The sequence below is a fragment of the Saimiri boliviensis genome, chromosome 4, assembly GCF_048565385.1.
Source record: "Saimiri boliviensis isolate mSaiBol1 chromosome 4, mSaiBol1.pri, whole genome shotgun sequence".
In the NCBI taxonomy this organism is placed as follows: Eukaryota; Metazoa; Chordata; class Mammalia; order Primates; family Cebidae; genus Saimiri; species Saimiri boliviensis.
In genome coordinates, this window is record NC_133452.1 from 96,591,778 (window position 1) to 96,613,955 (window position 22,178).

Sequence of the window (22,178 nt, forward strand, 5' to 3'; positions counted from 1 at the left end):
GAAACTGAGAGCACAGAGAAATAGAACCCAAGAAGAGTTTTCTGGGTTCCCCTGAACTCTAATCTCAGACAGAAAGCTACATTCCTTGTGTGTTTCCATTTGCTCAAAGATCACAGCCTTGTGCTGTCTGTTATCCAATGCCTGAAATATACTTTGACTAGTTTTTATATTTACATGGTGGTATATGACAAAAGGACAAGGCTGAAACTCATTGTTCTCTCATGGCCAGAACCAGAAGTCTTTCCATCTATATTTAATAGCACTGCAATAAAATCTAAGTAGGTAATCAGTGTAAGTGGGACTTCACAAGGCTTCCAAATGCCAATAGCTATGGACCTTTACTTTGCTTTCATCTCTCCAGAGAAGTATCATGCAGTCCTCTTTCTGGGAGTAGAATTTGGTTTGTCAGGATTCTGGAGCTGGGCAGAAGAAAGAATTTAGTGGGGAATGGATGGGCTGATTCTCTTTAAAGAGAAAGCAGATCTTTCATTTATCCTCCAGATTTCAGTTGCATTTCCCATCCCTACTTGCCGCTGTGCCTAATCATTAATGCCTCACTTAAATTTGCCCAGAAATTATGCATCTGCTTCCTGGACGGTGGTATAGAAATAGATGTCTGACTCGGCCAGCAAGGAATAGTATCCTGTGGATAGAGCTACTTTACATAGACATTAAACCATCACCTCGTTTTAGCATTCTTCCTCATGCTCATTTTCTGGTACCTAAAATTACCTAAATCTAAAGTTTTTCTAGAGTACTATGGGGCAAATTGTCTTCTTTTTATCTAAATTTCCCTTTTTAGGCAATTAATTTTGACCTTCCTTCACTCTGTTAAGTCATCTGCCATTTTCCCATTTACTTTTTATCTTCATACAATGAGGTTTGTGCTATAAATGTATTTTCATTTTATCCAAGAAGGAGCTTATGCCTCTATTTCTTGTTCTTTTATTATACTTACTTGAAACAGGAGGCTCCTGCTTCTGTCTGGTTAAGAATTTATTCTTAACAACTATATTAAGCTTCACAACGACATTATCAACAATTTTTATCTTATTCTTGCTGTTTTCCAAGTTCTTTATGCATCTCTTTCTTGAATCCCATATCATCTTTTTTCTTAGATCCATTTACAGTTCACCAAAGTGCACTATTTTTTGGAGAGTGCATAAAAGAGAGAAACTTCCTAAATATTGTATAGCTTATATATCTTTATTTAGTTATTATTTCAAACAGTATTTTACTGGGTATAGAATTCTAAGGTCAAAATCATTTCCCAGAGAACTTTGGTAGCATAATTTCAGACTTTCTTTTCCACTGATAAAACAGATTAGATGTTCAGAGAAACCTCTTCAGCTTACCACAACTGAAATTTCTAGGTAAGACATCTGGATTAGCAAAATCAAAGTAGAGGAATTTTTTTGGAGGCAGAAATGAAGAGAAGCTTCTTTCTGCTGCCTTTCTTCCTTTCTCTGAGTCTGCCATAAAGTTTCCAGACTTGTCTTGGATTAACATCGGCCCTAAAATCCACAATGGACTGAATCCATCTCCTGTCTCCAAATATTCCCTCTTTGTTTTATCAGCCACTCTTAACACTTCCTCCTGAGAGCCACAGATCCAAGCATTTACACAGGGACAGAGAAAAAGAAACGGAGAGAGAGATGGAAGGGAAATGACTATATCACAGTTCTCATTAATTTCCCTGATGTCTGTCCCCTCCTACCTGTGGAATTTCTCCCAGAGCTCCATTGAAAAGAGTAGCTGTACTCTTTCTAATTTCCTCTAAACTTGCTTTGGGTTGTGTTTATTCTGCTGTGGTTTCTCTATTTGTGCTTCAGAAATCCCTCAAAACCTCTGATTGTCTTGGGCACCCTGTTGTGTTTTCCAGGACTCTTTAGGATTTTCTTCTTTGTTTTCTAATACCTTGTCTCTTGAGTCACTGAATCACAGTGTGTGATATCTAATAGGTATAATCCACGTCTTTTGAAGGAAAAGAAAATGTCACATGTGCTAAACTAAAATGATAACCATGTAGTATTCATTCATATCACAAGTCCATTCATTCACTTAATAATTTTAGTTGAAACCTTTAAAAACTTTATTGTACTATGCTATGTACTAGGCCTAGTTCTAAGCCTTGGGAAAACAGCAGTGACAAAAGAAAGACCCTCTTTTCAAGGAGCTCACATTATAGTGTTCTACTATATTTTTTAAAATTATGAGTTGAAAAACAATATAAATAACATAAACATCTTTGTGTGCAAATGGGTATATATACATGTATGTATACATGTGTATTTCCTTTCAGATGTAATTTTCAGGAGAAAAGATTGAAGAAGTGACATATGGGACGACTTTTTAAACTTTCTGTATTTGTATTTCTGCATGTATTTCTCTGTGTTAGTATAGTTGGTTCAGACTCTTGGGACACACCAGGAAACAGAGCAGGAAAATCTTCTGTCTTCTTAGAGATCATATTTTAGCAAGAAGAGTCAGACACCAAACGATGAACATAATAAATTAGTATCTTAAGTAGTGTGTTAGCAGGTGATACGAACTCTGTAAGCATGATATATGGGGTCACAATGGGTTGCCGTTTTCAATAGGGTGGCAAGGGTAGACTTCATAAAGGAAGTAACATTTCAGTAAATGTTCAAGTGGGAGATTGTACTTGAAAAAGGAGGGGTAAAGAATTATAAGCAGAGGAAACAGCAAATGCAAAGGCTTCAGTGTGGGGGCATCCCTGCCATGTTGCAGGAACAAGCAAGAAGTCAATGCACCCCGAACAGAGCTGGCAAAGGTGAGAGAAGTGAGAGATGAAACCGAGAGGATGTTGGGGTGGGAGGTGAGGGGTGCAGGGAATGGCCCTTGAGGTCAGTATAAGGACTGGATGTTCTTATGACAGTCTGGGAGCCACTGAAAGGTTTTTGAGGAGAAGAGGGAAATAGTCTGACATACTTTGAAAGGATCATTGTGGCTCTATTAATAAGTAGAATAGACCAAACAGAAGCAGGGGTGGAAGCAGAGAGGAGGGCTGAGAGGCCTAGCAGGAAACAGTAAGAGATGATGCTGTTGATGATAGCAGAGCTAGAACTGCTGCAAGGTGGCCAAATGAAGGTAGAGTCAACAGAATTTCCTAATAGATTGGATGTGAGTTTTGGAAGATCAAGGATGCCTCCATGTCCTGGGCACTAAAAGGACAGCTGCCACCAACTCAGTTCAGGATTATGGGGAAGAAAGCAGTAGAGATCAGGAGTTCAATTTAGAACCTGCTAAACTTGAGGTATCATTTTGGTATCAAAGTGACAGTAGTAGTAGGCAGTGAGGTACAAGAACCTAACATTCAGAAGAGGTCGGGTGCAGTGGCTCAGGTCTATAATCCCAGGGCTTTGCTAGGCCAAGGTGGGAGGATTGCTTGAGGCTGGGAATTCAAGACCAACCTGAGGAACATAGTGAGACCCTTGCCTCCACACACACAAAAAATTAAAAATCAGCTGGGTGTCGTGGAACACATATGTGGTCCCAGCTACTGCAGAGGATGAGGCAGGGGAATTAATTATTGAGCCCAGGAGTTTGAGGCTGCAGTGAGCCATGATCATGCCATTGCACTCCAGCCTGGGTGACAAGAGCAAGACCCTGCCTGAAAAAAAATAAGTCAATAAAATAAAAAACAAAGTGCAGGAGAGAATTCTGGATCAGTGATTCCAACCTGGAAATCATGAGCACAGATATTTCGCACTGAAAATTTTGAAAAGGTTTTTGAAAAGCCGGCACACAATTTTTCTTACCTACCCCATTTAATCTCCCCTAAATTTGAATACTTTGTCCAACACAAGTTATCAAGTATTGACTATTGAGTGTGTCACCTCTCCATACCCTCTACCATCTCCCTGCCCCAGTTATCCCTTACCTGGATGAGATGCTTCTAGCTCTCATGGGTTTACTAATCAGGTCATCCATAGCTCACTGCCAGATTAAAGTGACTACAGCTCACCTTTGATCGAGCCCTGCTGCTTGGGGATTACTTCTCACCTGCTGAATCAAAGGACCAAATGCTTGCCTCTAGATCACAATGCAATCCCAGTCCACCTCCCCAAACCTACAGCTCACCATTCCTTCACACACACCACACTCCTTGCTATTCCTGTGGGTTCCCAGTGGCTTGTGCATGCTGGTTGCCCTGACAGAAACGCCTTTCCTCTGCATCCAGAACACCTAAACCCTGTCCCTCATAGCATAGCACAAATACCACTGACGTTAATAGAGCTTAGTTGGCTGCCCCATCTGAAGATGACCTCTCCCACCTCAGAGCCCCACTCTGTGAGAGGGGAAGAGCATGGGATACATGACACTTCCCAGAGTGAAGGCAGCAAGGCAGATGCCAGCCCCAAAAGAAATTCCAGGAATGAAGAGGTCCACAGGCTAAGAAGTTTGGGTAAATCTTCACACCACGGCACTCCTTAGAAACCCATTATTATGTATTTATGAATTGAAGGATCACAAAAGTACTTTGGTAGGAAAACATACATAACCTTTTTTTTATTTTTTTGTTTTTATTTTTTGGTTTAAACTTTTATTGCCAACCTTGAAAGGGAACATATTAACCGGTTATCTTGTGATAAGAGGACAACTTGCCATTTTTCTTAGAATCTAGTAGGCAGTCCGGTGGCCCAAAAGCAAGTGGGAGTAGCTTTTTGCTAACTTTACAATACCCCTTTCAATGGGAAGGAGCAATGGAAAGGAACATCTAGCTTATAAACACATCAAGACCTCAAAATAAGTTGTTGAACTACTTTCATAGCCTTTAAAAAAGTACTGATCGTATCTATCTTCCCACACTGCCTCACACCCTCCCGTCTAGGTCACTAGGAAAAAAATTATATATGAGACAGAGTTTTTCCTCTTGTTGCTCAGGCCGGAGTGTGATGGCGAAATATCAGCTCACTGCAACCTCCGCCTCCCGGGTTCAAGTGGTTCTCCTGCCTCAGCCTCCCAAGTTGCTGGGATTATAGGTGCCTGGCACCATGCCTGACTGATTTTTTTGTGTTTTTAGTAGAGAAGGGGTTTCATCACGTTGACCAGGCTGGTCCTGAACTCCTGACCTCAGGTGATCCACCTGCCTCAGCCTCCCAAAGTGCTGAAACTATAGGCATGAGCCACTGCGCCTGACCAAACGATATTCTTTTTAATTTTTCATTTCCTTAGGTTTTGGGGAAATAGATGATATTTGGTTACATGAGTAAGTTCTTTAGTGATGATTTGTGAGATTTGGGTGCACCCATCACTGGAGCAGTATACACTGAACCCAGTTTGTAGCCTTTTGTCCCTCACCCCCCTCTCACCCTTTCCCCTGAGTCCCCAGAGTCCATTATATCATTCTTATTTCTTTGCATCCTCATAGCTTAGCTCTCACTTATGAGTGAGAACATACAATGGTTGGTTTTCCATTTCTGAGTCACTTCTCTTAGAATAATAGTCTCCAGTTGCATTCAGATTGCTGCAAATGCCATCAATTTCTTTCTTTTTATGGCCGAGTAGTATTCCATTGTATGTATACATATATACCACAATTTCTTTATCCACTCATTTACTGATGGGCATTTGGGCTGGTTTCATGTTTTCACAATTGCAAATTGTACTGCTATAAACATGGATGTGCAAGTGTATCTTTTTCGTATAACTTCTTTTCCTCTGGATAGATACCCGATAATGGGACTGCTGGGTCAAATGGTGGTTCTACCCTTAGTTCTTTAAGGAATCTCCACACTGTTTTCCATAGTGGTTGTACTAGTTTGCATTCCCAGCAGCAGTGTACAAGTGTTTCTTTTTTCTAGTGTCCCAAGGTTCTCACACAAGGAATTCTTGAATTTTGAATTGGGTACCTGGATTGTAGTCCTGATTAAGCACCTGTTGGTGCTGGTCTTCCCCAGGCCCAGGCCCAGATAACTATGCATCATAATACTGGTGGCATGTTTTTCCCAGGCCAAGATAGGGAAATTGTAGATCCCAACATGGGTAGGGTAACCATGCATCACATATATACGACAAGTTGTTCTGTTCCCAAGCCCAGGTAGGGTAATCACATACCCCAACAAGGGTGACATACTATCCCAGCATAATTATTCATTGTCAGCCTTGCACTCAAAAGCATCCTAGTTTGGGTATAAATTATATAGTCACTTACATATAAGCACTCCACCTATAAACTTCATTATATCCAATTTCTAAATCAAACCAAACCACCCGAACAAGAGTAGAACCTAGAATTAGGCCGGGCTCAGTGGCTCATGCCTGTCATCCCAGCACTTTGGGAGGCCAAGGCAGGCAGATCAAGAGGTTAGGAGTTTGAGAGCAGCCTGGCCAACATGGTGAAATCCCGTCTTTACTAAAAATACAAAAATAATCCGGGTATGGCAGTGTGTGCCTGTAGTCCCAGCTACTTGGGAGGCTGAGGCAGGAGAATTGCTTTAAACCAGGAGGCAGGGGTTGCAGTGAGCCGAGATCACACCACTGCACTCCACCACTCCACTCTGGGCAACACGGTGAGACTCCATCTCAAAAAAAAAAAAAAAAAAAAAAAAAAAAAAAAAAAAAAAAAAAAAAAAAAAAAACCTAGCCATTACATAGAATTTTGTTTTTCTAGACTCCAGGCCACTTCGTGCCAGCCATAGTTGTTTCCTAATTTCCAACATATTGATCCAGTCCATGTGACAGGATGTGTGCCTGAGACTCTTGTTCTATTCTTTAGGGTCCCACTGGAGCTAAACTCAGTCATAAGTTCAGATGAGTTTGCCATAAATCCCTGCCATTGTTCCCCCATGTACTCTTGGCTACTTGATAGGGCCCTGCTAGATTGTTCAAAACTCTAACATCATCACCAACACTTGAGTGTAACACATCACATCTGAAACCTACAACGGTGGTACCTATCTTCCCTCTGTCCCCTCAGGCCTGGCATTCCCTACACACTGGCAGTAGCCTCACCATACATTCCTGGTTCCTGAAGATTAAATGATTTACTTCTCCCACAATGACTATAGCTACATGGGTTATGAGGCCAGATAACTACTTGTGTGACCTTTATCAATCACCTCTCATTATGAATCTCAGGTAAGTCATCTCTGAAATGAGCTGGCTGGTCAGGATAATGAGGCCTCACTTCCCAAATATCTCTTAAAGGTGGGGTCTCTTTTCGTATTATTTTTTTAATCTCCTTCGGAATATGATAAAGAACCTTGAACATGGTTGGAGCTCAAATGTATGTTACATAAGATTTTTGAATCAGGGAGGCATTTAAGCCTAAAAAAAAATTCAAAATTAGACTTTAAGATGATGGGAAATTAAATAAATCTAAAAAGTGAAATGATCCAGTCAAAGCAGCAAGCACTATAGAGAAATAAATTCACATCATTTTCTAGCACTATGACTAGTGAACTAGCATTGCCAATAATAGCTAACATTAGACATTTACCATGTGAGAGAGACAGCTCTCAGTGGCTCACACCGACCCTATGAAGTGGGAACTGTTATTGTCTCTAATTTATAGTGAGAAAACTGAAGTACAAAGGGGTCAAAGAACTTGCCTGAAGTCCCCCAGGAAGCAAGTGATGTATTAAGACCCCAGAAGTCTTTGGGAGGCCAAGGCGGGCGGATCATGAGGTCAAGAGATCAAGACCATCCTGGCCAACATGGTGAAACCCTGTCTCTACTAAAAATACAAAAAAATTGGCTGGGTGTGGTGGCATGCGCCTATAGTCCCAGCTACTCGGGAGGCTGAGGCAGGAGAATTGCTTGAACCCAGCAGGCAGAGGTTGCAGTGAGCCGAGATTGCACCACTGCACTCCAGCCTGGCGCCTGGCCCCTGGTGACAGAGCGAGACTCTGACTTAAAAAAAAAAGAAAAAAGAAAAAGAAAAAAAAGACCCCAGCAGTCTAGCTCCAAAGTGCATGCATTTAAACACTAGGTCAGCCTGCCTCTCCCTCTCTTTCACAAGCACTTGCTCACCTGAGCATCCTAACACCAGGTTATTATGCACCCAGCAGAAACTGAGGCCCGGAGAGGCTTAAAGGTCACTCAGTGTCCCATAGCAGTCTCAGCGCACTACAATACACTTTTGAAATATCATTGACAGCCGACTGCTGAGAAAAGGCACAGAATAAAGTGAAAGTGCCACTGGGGGACAGTGGCTCTGGAAAGAATAAAAACTGGCAGTAAATTGACAGGAAGAGGTGTTTGTGAGAGACACAATGAAGTGAGAAGTGACAAGCCTGGGCTATCACCTGAAGGGATGGTCAAGGCGAGGAAGAAGCCTGCAGAGGCCACAGCGCAGACAGTGAGGACCCGGAGGATGGGAAGGTAGGCACAGAACAGTTTAGGAAGGACAGAAAAAAAATGTTGTTTGCCATCACATACATTTTTAGCACCAATATAACATTACAGAAAAACGTAACATTTTGAAGCCAGGAAGTTGACTTTTGGATTGGGACGGTTTGACCGAAGCAGCATTCACAAGAGAATCTGGTATGGTGAGTGCCACATAATAGGCACTCAATAAATGTTTGTTCCAAATAAAAGTGACAAAAAGAGAAAAATCTGAGAATTGCTTTCATAAAGAGAAAGGCACCTAAGGGAGTAGATGCTCAATAAATATTATTTTTTTTTTATCTGTGTGCTGTGAGAAGCCTGGGGAGCTGTAAAAGATTATCTGATCCATTTCCAAAAAGCCCTGAGCCTCTGATTGCAGTTCTCACAAATTCCCAGGGAAGGCTGTCGAATTCCTCTCTGGGGACTTACAAACACACTTTCAGAAGAGCCACTTGGAGGGAGTGGTTTAGACCATTTCAAAATGGATGAATTGAGGCAGAGAGGCTAGACCGAATGACCCTGTGGTCTTCTTCATTTCTGATGTCTATGTAATCCCCTGAGAAGCTGAAGTTTCCACTCTGCTCCCCCAGGGAACAGAGATGAACCAAATGGGGGACCCACAGACATTACTGTCCCACCAACCTGAGGACGGCTGAGTGATCTGGAAGCCTTCCAGTAGGGTCTGGTTAAATCACAGGCCATTTATTTTGTGAAGAAATAAACCACAGAGAGCCCCTTTCAAACATGCACGCAGAAATCAGGACAAAATGCTGAGGAGATTATCTGCTCAGAATTTGCTTTAAAAGAGCCTGGGCAGCACTCATTTATTTTTGAGAAAATATATGATTAACCAGAGTTAACTATGAATTCAGATATTGTGCATTAGACCAGCTCCTCAAAGTTTGAGCACATTTAATATTATATATCGCTGCCATTTGGACTAAATTGTTTTTTTAATGTACACAATATTACAAATTTAATTTGAGCTGTTTGAATCAGTCTGTAAAAAAGATTTGATTATACCTGAGTGTTCTGGCCCCAGCGTTTCCGTATCTCAGTAATCTTGACGGTAATTGGCTGATTGGGCGTCTCACACTCCATCTCTGCCTCAGTTTCCATGGTAATGTTACAGGAGCTATTATAGATGAGAACTTCATCTCTTTCCACTTTAGGGCTGAAACGAGAGGGGAGGTTAAATGGGGTGTCATCAATCTTAATGAAATGCAATTATTTTTACTCTTATTAATCATTGCAAGCCATTAGCTTGTGGCAACCACAGGCCACCATTTGTCAAATTTTGCAAATTTCCGTAATTTTGTTTCCATTCTTTTATTGTTTATTTGTTTTTCCTTTTATCTGCACACCCTCCAATGAAAATGCACGTGGTAAATATCTTTTAGTGAGGCCTTTCTCTTTTCCGAATCTATTGAAAACATTAGCAAAAGCAACTCTGAGGGCAGCTTAACAAGCAATGCACAGACAATACTTCCAGTTCCAAAAAGGGAAACAAATGTTGGGGAGAGTTTTTGTTGTTGTTGTTTCTTTTCCCCTTCCCTCTTCCTGCTCTTACTCATACTTAGTGTTGGGGGAGTAATTGCCTGAATCCCCCTAGGGCAGATGGAGAAATTGGAAAACCCACGCAACGGCTAACTGGTCCCTAATTCCAACTGTGAAAAAATGAGCTCATTTAGGCTTTCAATTCCCTCTCCCCAGCTGATGGCAATGGGGCTCTGTTGCTAGCAGTGGAACATTAACTTAGTAAATTAATTAAACTTACTTAACAGCCCAGACTAAGGAGATTCGATATATGTGCCAGTTATACTACCAGCCACTCGCTTTAAAAGTCCTCTTGCTTTAAGGGGAGAAGCCAGACTGGATTTAAAATAAAAAACAGCAGTGTAGCATTACAGAAAGTCTAAAAATATGCCATCTAGAGAAGGTGAGGGCAGGGATAGGGAAGGGTGTCATCCCCAACAGGTGTGATATTTATTCAAGAATCATCCTGGCTATAGACATTTTTTTGCAACTCAAAAATTATCAGTAATAATACATGATGTTTTATATTTGTCAACAATTCCATATGTATGATCTCATTTCAGCCTATAAATTAGGAAGAGGTGTAAAAAATGTAACCCAAAGAGATCAAGAGAGTCTCAGAAAGTCAAACATAGAACTACTGCAGCTCTGAGGTCAAAACCAGATGCTCGCGTTTCCTAGAGCAGTGCTCTCAAGGTTTGAATGCTGATTGAACATCAGGCAGGAAGATGGCAGATCCCATGGGAAGACCAGGAAGGGTGAAGAGGAGGGCAAAAAGGTCGCCACTTGAGAAACTGTAAACCATGTCAAACCCTAGCATCTTTTTTCAAATCCATTTTAAAATGTTTTTCCCACAATTTGCTAGAAATAATGAGCAGGATAATTAGTACATCTCACCACTTAGTATTCTCTTCTTCATGCTAAAATATTCTCCACTCTGTGTCTACCTAAGACATGACTTCTAAACCCAGAGTCCTCTAGACCTACTAATGCAGACTGTCAATATGTTAACATCAGGCCACCCAGATTCGAAGGCAGATTGTTTAGGCTGACCACTGAGGCTCTGGTCCACCTTTATCTGAGCCTCTTTCTCGCGGCACCTAATACCATGTTCATTTTGAAGGCCACCGTGTTCGTAGTTAGATAGTGGTCAACTCAAAGTCTCAGAGATGCAGTTTTCTGAGGATTTCACCATGCTGTGTTTGTTTAGATGATTTTCTGAGAAGTACTGGCATGTAAATCTTAGGCTTGGAAGCAGATGAGCTGGATCTGAATCCCAGGGCAGATGGTTACCATCTATGTGACACTGAAGACATTCCTTCGCTAAGCTTTGGTTTCCACATTTATAAAATTGAGTTGCCAATAATTGAGTGCCTATTTTGTGGAGGTGTTGAAGAAATTGAGCAAGATGAAGCATATAAATCGATTAACATGGAACCTGGCACACAATAAGAATCCAATAAAGGCAGCTTGCATTATAGCTGTTGGAGGTAATAGTATGTACCATTATTATTAAAAATGTAAACGTGACAATTTACATTTATCATTGTTACATTTCTCCCACTGGTTTAGACCCATTGCTCAAATATGTTTTGAATCTGTAGACTGCAATCTAGCTATAAATCCATTAGCTGATCCATCGTCCACGGGGTAGACAAAGCCACAGGATGAATCCAGCCTTTGCTCCTGGAGCGTCAGTCATATTCCAGGATTCAGAAAGGAAAGGCAAAGTAATTTAACTTTTAAATAAAAATTTAATGTAATATTTAGATCAATATGGAAATGTGATGGAATCAAATGCAAAATTCACGTGGACTTTTAAAATACTTCACTTCAGAGCAACTTGAGGCTTGCATCAAGCCGCTTTGAGCTTTGCACCTAAAACCTTTTTTTGCTGCTGGGGGCGGAGAAGTTGTTGAAATCGTTTGTGAAGGCCTCCTTCTATATTTATAGCATAAGTCACTTCTAAAGCTATCAGAAAGGAAATTAAGTTGGTTTCCCACCCCATCACACTCTGTGTGAATCGGTTTCCAGATTGCTACTTTCAATTCTGAAGGCTCACAAACCATCTGATGAAAAGTTCATTCTAGAATTTTGTCAGGGATAACATCAAGATTAGTTGTCTACACTTCCAGAATTCCTCCTTTTTGGCTAGGTTCATAGAATATCTGCACATCACTTCTGTTATGTGACCCCTCTCATGGTTCATTGCCAGCAGTAGGTCTTCAGCCATAAGAGCAAGTTTTTTGTACCCAGTTTATGAATGATCTGAGACTACAGATTTGAACTCAAGGGAAGTAGTGACCAACTTCCTTTACAGCCTCTCTTGGCCTCAGGCTTCCACTCTCCTCATAAACCTTCTTATGCCCTTTCCTGACTCTTCACTGGCAAAGGTACAAGTAAAATGGGTTGAATCACTCTGCCCTCTGTTTGCCTGTTAGAAACACACTGTCTTTGCTAAGCATGTTATTCTTGCTCTGAAAAGAATTAAACCTTTTTCTGTTAGCTTGGACATTTTGTTTACCAGCTTCAGCTCACACTTCTTTCCATATTTGTAACTACCTTGCTAGAAATTTTTTTCATTAAAAAGCCACCACCCAAATAAGCTGAGATACTAGGATATCCAAAATAGATGAACATTTACAAAATTTCAAAGCTTCTAAATAGCTAGCTACCCTTCCATGGTTTCCTTCCACAATAATCCTATGAGTTAAGAAGCACAGATGGCCATATTTAAATATAAATGTAAGCATATATATCTGCAATATAGGGATCTATGTATATGCAATATAAGCATATAGAAAGAGATCAATATATGTATAGATACAGATACAGATATATATGCATACACACTGCACACACACAAATATTTTGGGGGATGGGGTTTTTTAAAAATTGGGTAAAATGGTGGCAAAGATTGTTCTAGAATCTAAGAATCCTGACTCCCAAACTATTGTTCTTTAGTTGATCTGATCAGATCCTAAAGTAAGCAAGTAATCTTGGCTGTGCTCCCTAGGATAGGGAGGGAAAACACTTTGCAGGCATTCTCTCTCCCTCACTTCCCCCGAAATTGCTTCCTGTGGCTCTGAAACCTCACGGAACTCATAAAGCTCAGCCAGGGCTCTCGCCAGGACTCTCACGCTGAGGCAGCCAGCACGGCATTGCACTAAGCACACTGCGTCAGAAGCCTTGCATTCCAGTCCCGACATTGCCATGGCTTGAGTGTGTGACTTTGGAAAGTTACTTAATCTTCACTTAGAAGAGAATCCAAACTCTACTTTGGCTTTCGATGCCTCACATATCTCTCCGTGCTCATCAGGGGCCACTTTTCCTTATTCTCACTCTACTCCCACCCTCCTGGTCGCTGAACAGTCATCAAACTCGACAGTTCTTTTGCATTTGCTGCTGCCACCGCCTGACCCTCCATAATGACACCTGCTTCTCTTAACATAAAAGACTTCTTCAGAGAAGCCTCCTCTGAGTACACTTTCTAAAGTAGCCCCCCTTTATTTTTCCATCACTTTAGAGCACTTAACACAACCCATTATCATCCTGTTTATTATCTGACTTTGTTCTCCACCCACAAGGGCAGGGACTTTCATGACATCCACCACTGAGCCACTAGCACTTTTCATAACACCTAGAACGGAGTAGGGACCTGATCAATACTGGATAGATGGATGGATCGTGGATGGATGGATAGATGGACAGATGGACGGATGGATAGATAGATAGATGAACATGCAGGGCATAATTTTTGCCACAGATACAATTCTCCCTTTTCCAAATAACATCCAACCCCATAGTCATTGTGGATGGCAGGGAGATACAGCATTGCGTTCCCTAGAAAAACACATACAAACTCAATGAAGAAAAAAATAGGATCAGTACTCTAGCCACCTAGAGACAGGCACCATTAACATTCTTGGACACATCTTTCCAGTCTTTTCTCTAGTAACCTATGTGTGTACAAACATACGTACCATGTACAACAGCAGAATCAAACTGATATGCTATTTTGAGACCTATGATTTTCACTTCTCCATATATTATAAACATTTCCCTGTCTGGTTAAATATTCTGCATCCTGATTTTTAAAGGTGACTTAGTATCATATCATTTAGATACATTCTTTATTACTAAAGCTTGTTTCATTTCAAATATTTTTCATATCTGAAACTTTAAAGATTATTTGTAAATCTTACACATTTCTACCTGCTTTCTTAAAATAAAATCCTAGAAGAGAAATAGCTGGGTTACAGAGTATAAAAAATTTAAGGTTACTCGTGAATTGGCAAATTGTCCTCTGAAGATTGCACTACCTCACCTTCCCGCTGGCAGCAAAGACCACTGCCAGTTCCCGACTCTCATCCTCACTAAGCTTCGTTTGTTTAAATCATAGGGCACTTATTTTAATTCTTACTCAGGAAAACATACCCACTTTTCCCTACTTCAATAGCCAGAGCATTCATCAGCACTACTGAAATGATATTCGTAGGTAAAAGTATAATCATTCATGGGGTTTGAGGCTCAGTTGCCTCAGCCGCCCCATAGAATGAAAAGGAAGAACATAGAAAAACTACAAAGGAAGAGTTCTGGGGATTCAGATGAAGTCTCTGAATTCAATGGAGGCAGGAACTACTGACATGTACTTCCTGGTGTCCAGCATCAGTAAGTTCTGAAATCCAGTCTCACCTGAGTACAATACCCAGTACTCCATTTCCTGTGTGACCTAAGCAGAGTTCTTCTGGCCCTTTTAGAAAGCAACCAGCCAAGGAGGTTCCTCTTCTACTGCAGCTAAACCTAAACTTCTGGTGCCATATTCACACTAAAACACAAACCGTCTCAGAATATCACAAAGTCAGACTGCCATGAAAAGATCTGGTTATCTCTTTCACAGTGGGGAAGTGGTCTTGTTTAGTTTCATATTTTAGTAAGAGGCCAGGCACAGTGGCTGATGCCTATAATCCCAGCACTTTGGGAGGCCAAGGTGAGCAGATTGCTTGAGCTCAGGAGTTTGAGGCCAGCTTGGCCAACATGGTAAAACCCTGTCTCTACTAAAAATACAAGAATTAACCAGGCGTGGTGGCACACACCTGCAATCCCAGCTACTTGGGAGGCTGAGACACGAGAGTAGCTTGAACCTAGGAGGCAGAGGTTGCAATGAGCTGAGATCGTGCCATTGCACTCCAGCCTTGGTGACAGAACAATACTCTGTCTCAAAAAAAAAAAAAAAAAAAAGAAGAAGAAGAAGAAAAGAGAAAAGAAGACGGGCCTTCATTAGATAATCAAAGGTAGCCACTCTATCTAGGTAAGCAATAAAGAAGGTTATAGGACAATGTTCAGCCATGAGACATCACCCTGCGTAGAAAAAGAACTCCTTGCTGAGATGAAAGCAATCCAGAATTACAAACATGGTCACACTTCTTTTTTATTTGTTTAGAAAAGGGGGGTTAACTTGGAAAGTTGTGGTATTTGTCAGGCTCATTTTTTAAGTTAAACAAAAAATCCTTATAAGCTTATGGCTTCTAAATCCTAGATCTACAGTAATTCTGCCTATGCAACCCTCCTTCTTTTGAATAAACATTGTACAATCTGCTGGATTTCTCTATGACTTTTTTTCATACTTGTGAATCTGTTTGGAAAGAAAAGAAAAAGAAAAGGGGGGAAAAGCCTTCTGTTTTTCATAATGTCTAATCTTTTTCCCCATTGGCATTCACCAGATGTTGCTTTGGATCGGAAGATAAATATTAAAATCTAAGCAAGAACAAAGCGAGCTGTTTACTAGGCAGATTTTTCAGATGTTCTCTTGAACAGTTGAAAAAGACAGGAGATGCTTTGATATGCAGGCTGGCTGGAATCCACAATGCAACCGGCCCTCCAAGAGAGTTGTCATCCCCCGCTCCCCGCCCCATCCACCCAGCCTCCACTCTCTGATGGCTCCATTGGTCCATTGACCAAGCATTTGTGGGGAAGGTCAGGGAGGGAAAAGGTAGAGTTACCTGATAAAAAGGCCCAAGAACGATGGAAACATTGGCTCTGCCCAATGATCTGGCACAAAGACGCACTGGGAACTTTCCTCACAAATGTAGAGGTAAGGCCACGATTCGAGCAGTTGTTCTGTCCCCACAGCAACTGTCAAATCACACTGCACATAGGTGTGTCTGGCGGCCTCACAGCTGTCCTCCTCATGCTTCACATCACACAGGAAAGTCAAGGACACTGCAGGAAACAGTCACCGTTAGGAAAGAACCACAGAAGAACTGAAGGACTCCAGTCAGTTTCACAAATGAAGTTCCTGTGTCCTCCCTTGAGCAATAGGAAAATGAAATTATCAGTTTACTTTTTAAAAAATGTGTTATGTGTAATGTACACAGAAAAACACAAGTATCATTTTGTAAAATATAAATCTTCATTAAAAAACTCATGTGAATCTCTTAGCCTCTGTAAGATCCGAAATACTTGTAATACTATTAAATCTGTGTGTTTCTCCCCATCTCTCCTTTTCCTCCTCATTCTCAGAAAGAACCACTTGGCATTTTTTAAATAGTTTTATCACACACGTTTGTATTCCTAAACAAGAGATTGAGTTTCACCTGTTTTTTTTGGACTTTATAAAATATGTTATGTGGTAAAGTATTCTTGGACCTGCTTTTTTCATTCCATAGTATATTTCCAAGATTTATCCATATTACTACATATAACTATTGTTAATACATTTTCACTGCTGTTCAATATTGTATTGCATGAAAGTACCAAGATATATTTATCTATTATCGATGAACTTTTTGATATTTCCCAGTTTTTGCTACTAAAAACATACAAAATTTTGTCTAGGGTGCATGTCTATAAAGAAAATTTCTTATTCAAAGAGTAGGTACACATTCAACTTTACAAGATAGTGCCATACTGTTTTCCAAAGTAGTTGTGCCATTTTATATTCCTACCAGCCATATTTATAAGTTCCCAGTATTCCATATAACACTTGAAATTATCAGTCTCTTAATTTTTGCCAATCAGGTGCATAAAATGGCATTTTTATTGTGGTCTTAATTTGCATTTCAATCATTACTTTTAGGTTGACCTTTTTTTTTTTTTTTTTTTTTTCTTGATACAGTTTCACTTTATTGCCCTGGCTGGAGTGCAGTGGCACAATCTCGCCTCACTGAAACTTCTGCCTTCCTGATTTAAGCAATTCTCCTGCCTCAGCCTCATCAGTACCTGGGACTACAGGTGCACACCACCACTCCTGGCTGATTTTTTGTGTTTTAGTAGAGACAGGGTTTACCATGTTGCCCAGGCTGATCTTGAATTCCCGAGCTCAGGCAATCAGCCTGCCTCAGGCTCCCAAAGAGCAAGGATTACAGGATTGAGCCACAATGCCTGGCCAAGTTTTATTTACTCATGTTTTCTCTTCTATGAAGTTCCTATTTCTGTGATTTGCCCATTTTTCTATTGGGCTATTTGTCTTATTGACTTGGATAAGTTTAGGGATTTCTTGATTTTCATGTAATTATAATAATTAACATGTTATAGAGATTGAAAGCAAGTATTGGAAGCATACTGACTCTCGGGCTGTTTTTTTTTTTCTGGGTCATGAGACATACAAAAAGCATCATGAGGCAGACTGGGAATGATCTTTAACTAGAAGATGAACAAAGAGCTACATGAGACGGTTTAGGAGCAGCTCTGTCTGAAAACCTTAATAAAGAGGGAAAAAGAAAAAAAAATCTCTGTAGCCTGCTTCCTCTGCAGCAAGCCTGCCCATGTCTGTATGCAATAAATGTTATCAAGGGCCATGAGCTTAGACCTGTGCTTCCCTACCTCATTACCATGCTGCAGCAAAGGCTGTGTGAGATAAGTATGGGGAAGAGGGTTTGTAGTTACGCAATCATACCCAAATAGTATTATTGTTGCTGTTACAGTCCAAAGCACTTGGCACCTAGGAGGTTGGCTACGAATGTGTTTTGAATGAATTAGAGCAATAAAAATGACTGACAGTAGGACTCTTGTATGAACAGACAAAACGTAAGAACTTTCCAGTTAGTAAGCCCTAAGGCAAATAAAAACAGGCTCCACACCTATAAAATGATGAATTCGTTAAAGGTGATTAAGTAGATGCAAACCAACAAGCTGGATTATGAAAATCACCCAGGGCTGGGGATCAAAATCCATGGGTTTTATTCAAAGTTCTGCCACTAAATAGCTGTGTGACCTTAATCACTTTAGCTTTCCATGCCTTATGGAAAAGCTAAAGTTTCCATGAATATGTCATGTGGTATAATCCAAGGTATAAATGCAAGAAAGAAAGCCAAAGATCAAAGATTTTGCTCATTTTAAACAAACACAAAGTATTAGTTTCACCTAACAGGATGTTTTGGCAACTCATTATAAGAAAAAGTAAATTTCTCCTATGGTTAGAAGTACAGTTTGTGGGGATGGTAACAATGGGTGACTCCCAAAATAGCAAAAGCACATTTGTAGAGCCCCCTGCTTTAAATTCCCCGGCCCACTCATGTAAAGAAAACCTATTAGTCCTGTGGCACAGGCACAAACAAAACAATAATTAGGAAAGTTTGAGTTCTGGGACATTATCTACAACCCAGAATGTGAAACGTCACTCTATCGTGCAAAGTCAAACTGAAGAAAAAACTCAAAGCACGGGTCAGAATTCAAAGTTACCTTGGTAAATGAGAGAAGTTAACAGATATAAACAAAAGAACAAATGAAAAGAGTAAGGGAGTAAACTACAAAAGAAAAAAGAAATCATATAAATATGAGGAAAGTCCAGCTGTGCACAGCCGTGGTAGAAACACGCGCGCGCACAAACACACACACACACACACGCGCACGCGCGCGCACACACACACCCCTTGGGATAACAGTAGGTAACAGAAAGCTTATTAACCAGCAAGACTGCAGTATAATTTTGCAAACAAATATGCGATCAGACAATACACAGGCATCTTATGATGCTATACAATTTGGCCAGAACTTGCTTATATAGAAGAGCTTCCTTGTTTGGGCCTTCAAATTAGGAAAGACTGTAGGATTTCAGAGAAGGCTGAGAAGTGGGACACTAAAATGTTTACTTGGAAAGTCTGATTCAGTAGGTCCGAAGAATTCACATGTCTAACAAGCTCCCAGGTGAGGGCCGTGCAGCTACTGTGCCGAGAAGCACACTTCCAGAACCACTGCCTTAAAGGAACTGAGATTACTCAGCTTTCCAAAGAACCACCCGCTGATTAAGGTTGAAAAAACTGGAGTAGGGAAGCATCCGTTAGGCAGAGGATGGATTTCTCTGAGAAGAGCAACTGTGAAACACTTGTAAGGGTTGCTGCTGGGAAATTCTCCTCTGAAAAATCCTTAAAAATACAACCGATTCTTAGCTAACTTGGTTGTATTCAATCCTGTCTGAAAATAGAGAAATTCCTAGTCGTTTGTAACAATGTCTAAAACATATTCCCTTTGGCAATTTGATGCCCATTATATATCTACTTCCTAGGGGGAAAAAGAATATACTATCATATACTAAAAATGCTTCATCCAGTTTCAGCGGGTTCAACAGAAACCCCAAATCTCCCTCCATCTTGTATCTTAAGTAAGAAACCTGTGGAGCTGGCTCTCACAAGTTCCTCTCAATCTTTAGACATTGTGATTAAAAGTCTTTTAAAAGACTTTTTTATGAAAGGAAAATTAGCCAAATTATGCATTTCTCTACAGTAAATGTGTGCCTTGCACAATCAATGAGTGTTTGGTGACACCTAGTGGCCATATAAATAGTTATAGTTTCCAACTCATTTTCCTCTTTAAAAAATAAGGAATGTTATTGTCTAAAAATTAATCACATCTTTCTAAATACAATACTTTATTATTCTTCCACTAGAAGTTATAAAACTTAAAATATCACAATTTACCTCACCCTAAAACCTCATTGATTTTTATCTTATGCTAGTTGAAATTGTTTTGAAATAATAACACAGGGCTTTTTAAAGTGTATTAATTTGAGCAGTGTATATGCGAAAGCTTTTTTTAACAAAATGTGGCAGTATTAGTTAAAAATTAGAGCCTAGAAATGTGCAGTCTTAGATTTCTGTTTCCACTGTTTCCCAATCTTCCATTTATTTCTCATCGATCATTCATTTTGCACACCCCCTGTCCAACACTGTTCCAAGCAGAGGAGGTAGAGCCGTGAATCAAACAAATGAAGACAATGTCTTGAACTTCAATCTTCTATTGTATCTTAAATTTCCCATTGTGGAATCTCTCTCTCTTCCATAGTGTTGTGCTTATACACCTGATGATAATAGGAAACTCACTTTCTAGTATTTTAAACAAAAATTTTTTCTCCTCTCCTTCTTCCTCCTCTTACCCTTTCTGCTTCCTCCCTCTCCTCCTCCTCTTTGTATAAGACAACACAGTACAAACTTCCATCACAAGAGCTTTATCCATCATAAAATTCTTGTCCAAGATCAGATGACGTGGCTTTATCACTTTGTAAATCTTTAGCCCACATTCAAGTTGCAGACAAATAAATTAGGAATAAAAACTTAAAACATGACATAGAAAGGAGGTGTGTAAATGTAAATGGTTAAGTGCACAGATACAAGATCTATGATTATGCAAATAAGATAATCACCTGGCTAGCTACATGTGAGCTATCTCAAATGCAGTAAGGTCCTGTGATAATAATAGTAATTTCTTCCCTTTGACTTTTTTTTTTTTCCCTGAAGCTCAGTGGGGTATTACCACGTGTTGTAAAACCCCAAGCTTTGTAACTTCGTCTCTCATCCCTTTCCCCACAAAGACATGGATTCTTATACCACAATTTATATAATGGCTACGCAGCTTAAAGTAGTAAGCAATTGTGGTGTTTTAATAAGAAGTAATTATGTTACTATTGCAGAAAGAGAAGACAATATGAGTGCTGGCTTTTTTGCCTATGATAAGAAATAGAAAACTTTACACACAAAGGTAATTTTCAAGTGATATCCGGCTTGACAACCTCCATCCCTTTACTGGTACCTCTAAAAGCAGATGTCTTCAGCAACCTCACCTCAGAACAAAGCCAAGAGCTTGTTTCCTCCATGACTCCTGTAGCTGTCATTGAAACTAATATTCTGAATTCAGAATTACTTCCTCCATCATCCTAAGACTGCAGCTAAGAACACAGGTGATAAGTTTTTCAATATTCATTCAACACTGATCTATTAATATGACAAAAGTTATTATGAATCATTGTAACAGGTGGCCCCAGATTCTATCATTTTAGTGGGGAGTAGAGAAATTATTTTCCTAGGAACACATAGAGAAATTAGTAGTCAGTACAGCATCAATCACAAAAATAGAATTAACCAAAGAATATCATTTTCATACATATGCTTTAAAAGGTATGTGTCTAACATCTTTACTCACCATCCAGGGGCGGAACCAAGCAGCTGAAGGCAGACACTGTAGCATTAGCCAGGACTCGGCAGGGAGCACCACACACAGCAGCTGAGACATTCCCTGGAGAAAATCCTGCTCCAAACACATGCACCAGCCTTCCACCCAGGCAGCCTTTAAAGACAAAGGTACAAGTTCATGATCATACTGGCAAATCTCCCTTCTTTACGTAACTCGAAATTCAAACCTTTGCTTCCTCACTACCCATCCTTCTTTTCACATCCTCAGAATCCACACAACTGGCTTCAGGTGCCTGCTGGCCTCAGTTTCCTCTCCACTTAGGCTCTGCCCTCGGTTCTGTCCAATCTCAATCGCATTCAATACCCTACTGTGTTAAAGAGGTGTTTTTCTAATGTAACAATTTTTATACAGAAAATTAATGCTTATTTGTAGTTTTTAAAGTTTTATTCAAAGAGCCATGAAGTGAAAGTAAATATTCCCCCAACCACCTGTCTCCCTCCCCAGAGGTATTCAGGTATGGAGTTTCTTGTAGCTTCTTCCAGAATTTTTAAGCATCTATGTTTCTGATTCAAAAGATTATTCTATCCATATTATTCTGGAACTTGCTTTTCTGCTTAAAAGTATAGCATAGATATGTTTTCAAACCTCTCTGGATCCAGTTTATTTCAAGAGCTACCTAGAATTCCGTTATAGGGTCTTGCTACAATTTATTTAACAATTTTTCTATTGATAGAAATTTCGATGATTTTTTCCCTTGTGCTATGGTTAATAGTGATGCAATAACTGTACATGTTTTGGAAGATTTGTATGAGTGAAACTGGTCCACGTTTCTAGTTCACTGGTGGGCACTGGTGGGCACTGTGTTTGAGAAGCCTCTG

The 22,178-nt window shown here is 40.1% G+C and overlaps 1 protein-coding gene across 15 annotated transcripts in view; it reads right to left on the bottom strand.

Annotated features, from left to right (window-relative positions):
* Positions 1-22,178, bottom strand: part of PKHD1 (PKHD1 ciliary IPT domain containing fibrocystin/polyductin) — a 553,193-nt gene that overhangs the window by 464,565 nt on the left and 66,450 nt on the right. For all 15 annotated transcript variants that reach the window (XR_012517272.1, XR_012517273.1, XM_074397885.1 and 12 more), the window contains 3 exons: positions 21,310-21,453; positions 15,897-16,116; positions 9,382-9,532 (listed from right to left, as the gene is read on the bottom strand). Coding sequence is in view for 13 of the 15 variants with exons in the window: in XM_074397885.1 (XP_074253986.1) it covers positions 9,382-9,532; positions 15,897-16,116; positions 21,310-21,453 (515 nt within the window). In the remaining 2 variants the exon portion in view is untranslated. The remainder of the gene's footprint in view (positions 1-9,381; positions 9,533-15,896; positions 16,117-21,309; positions 21,454-22,178) is intronic.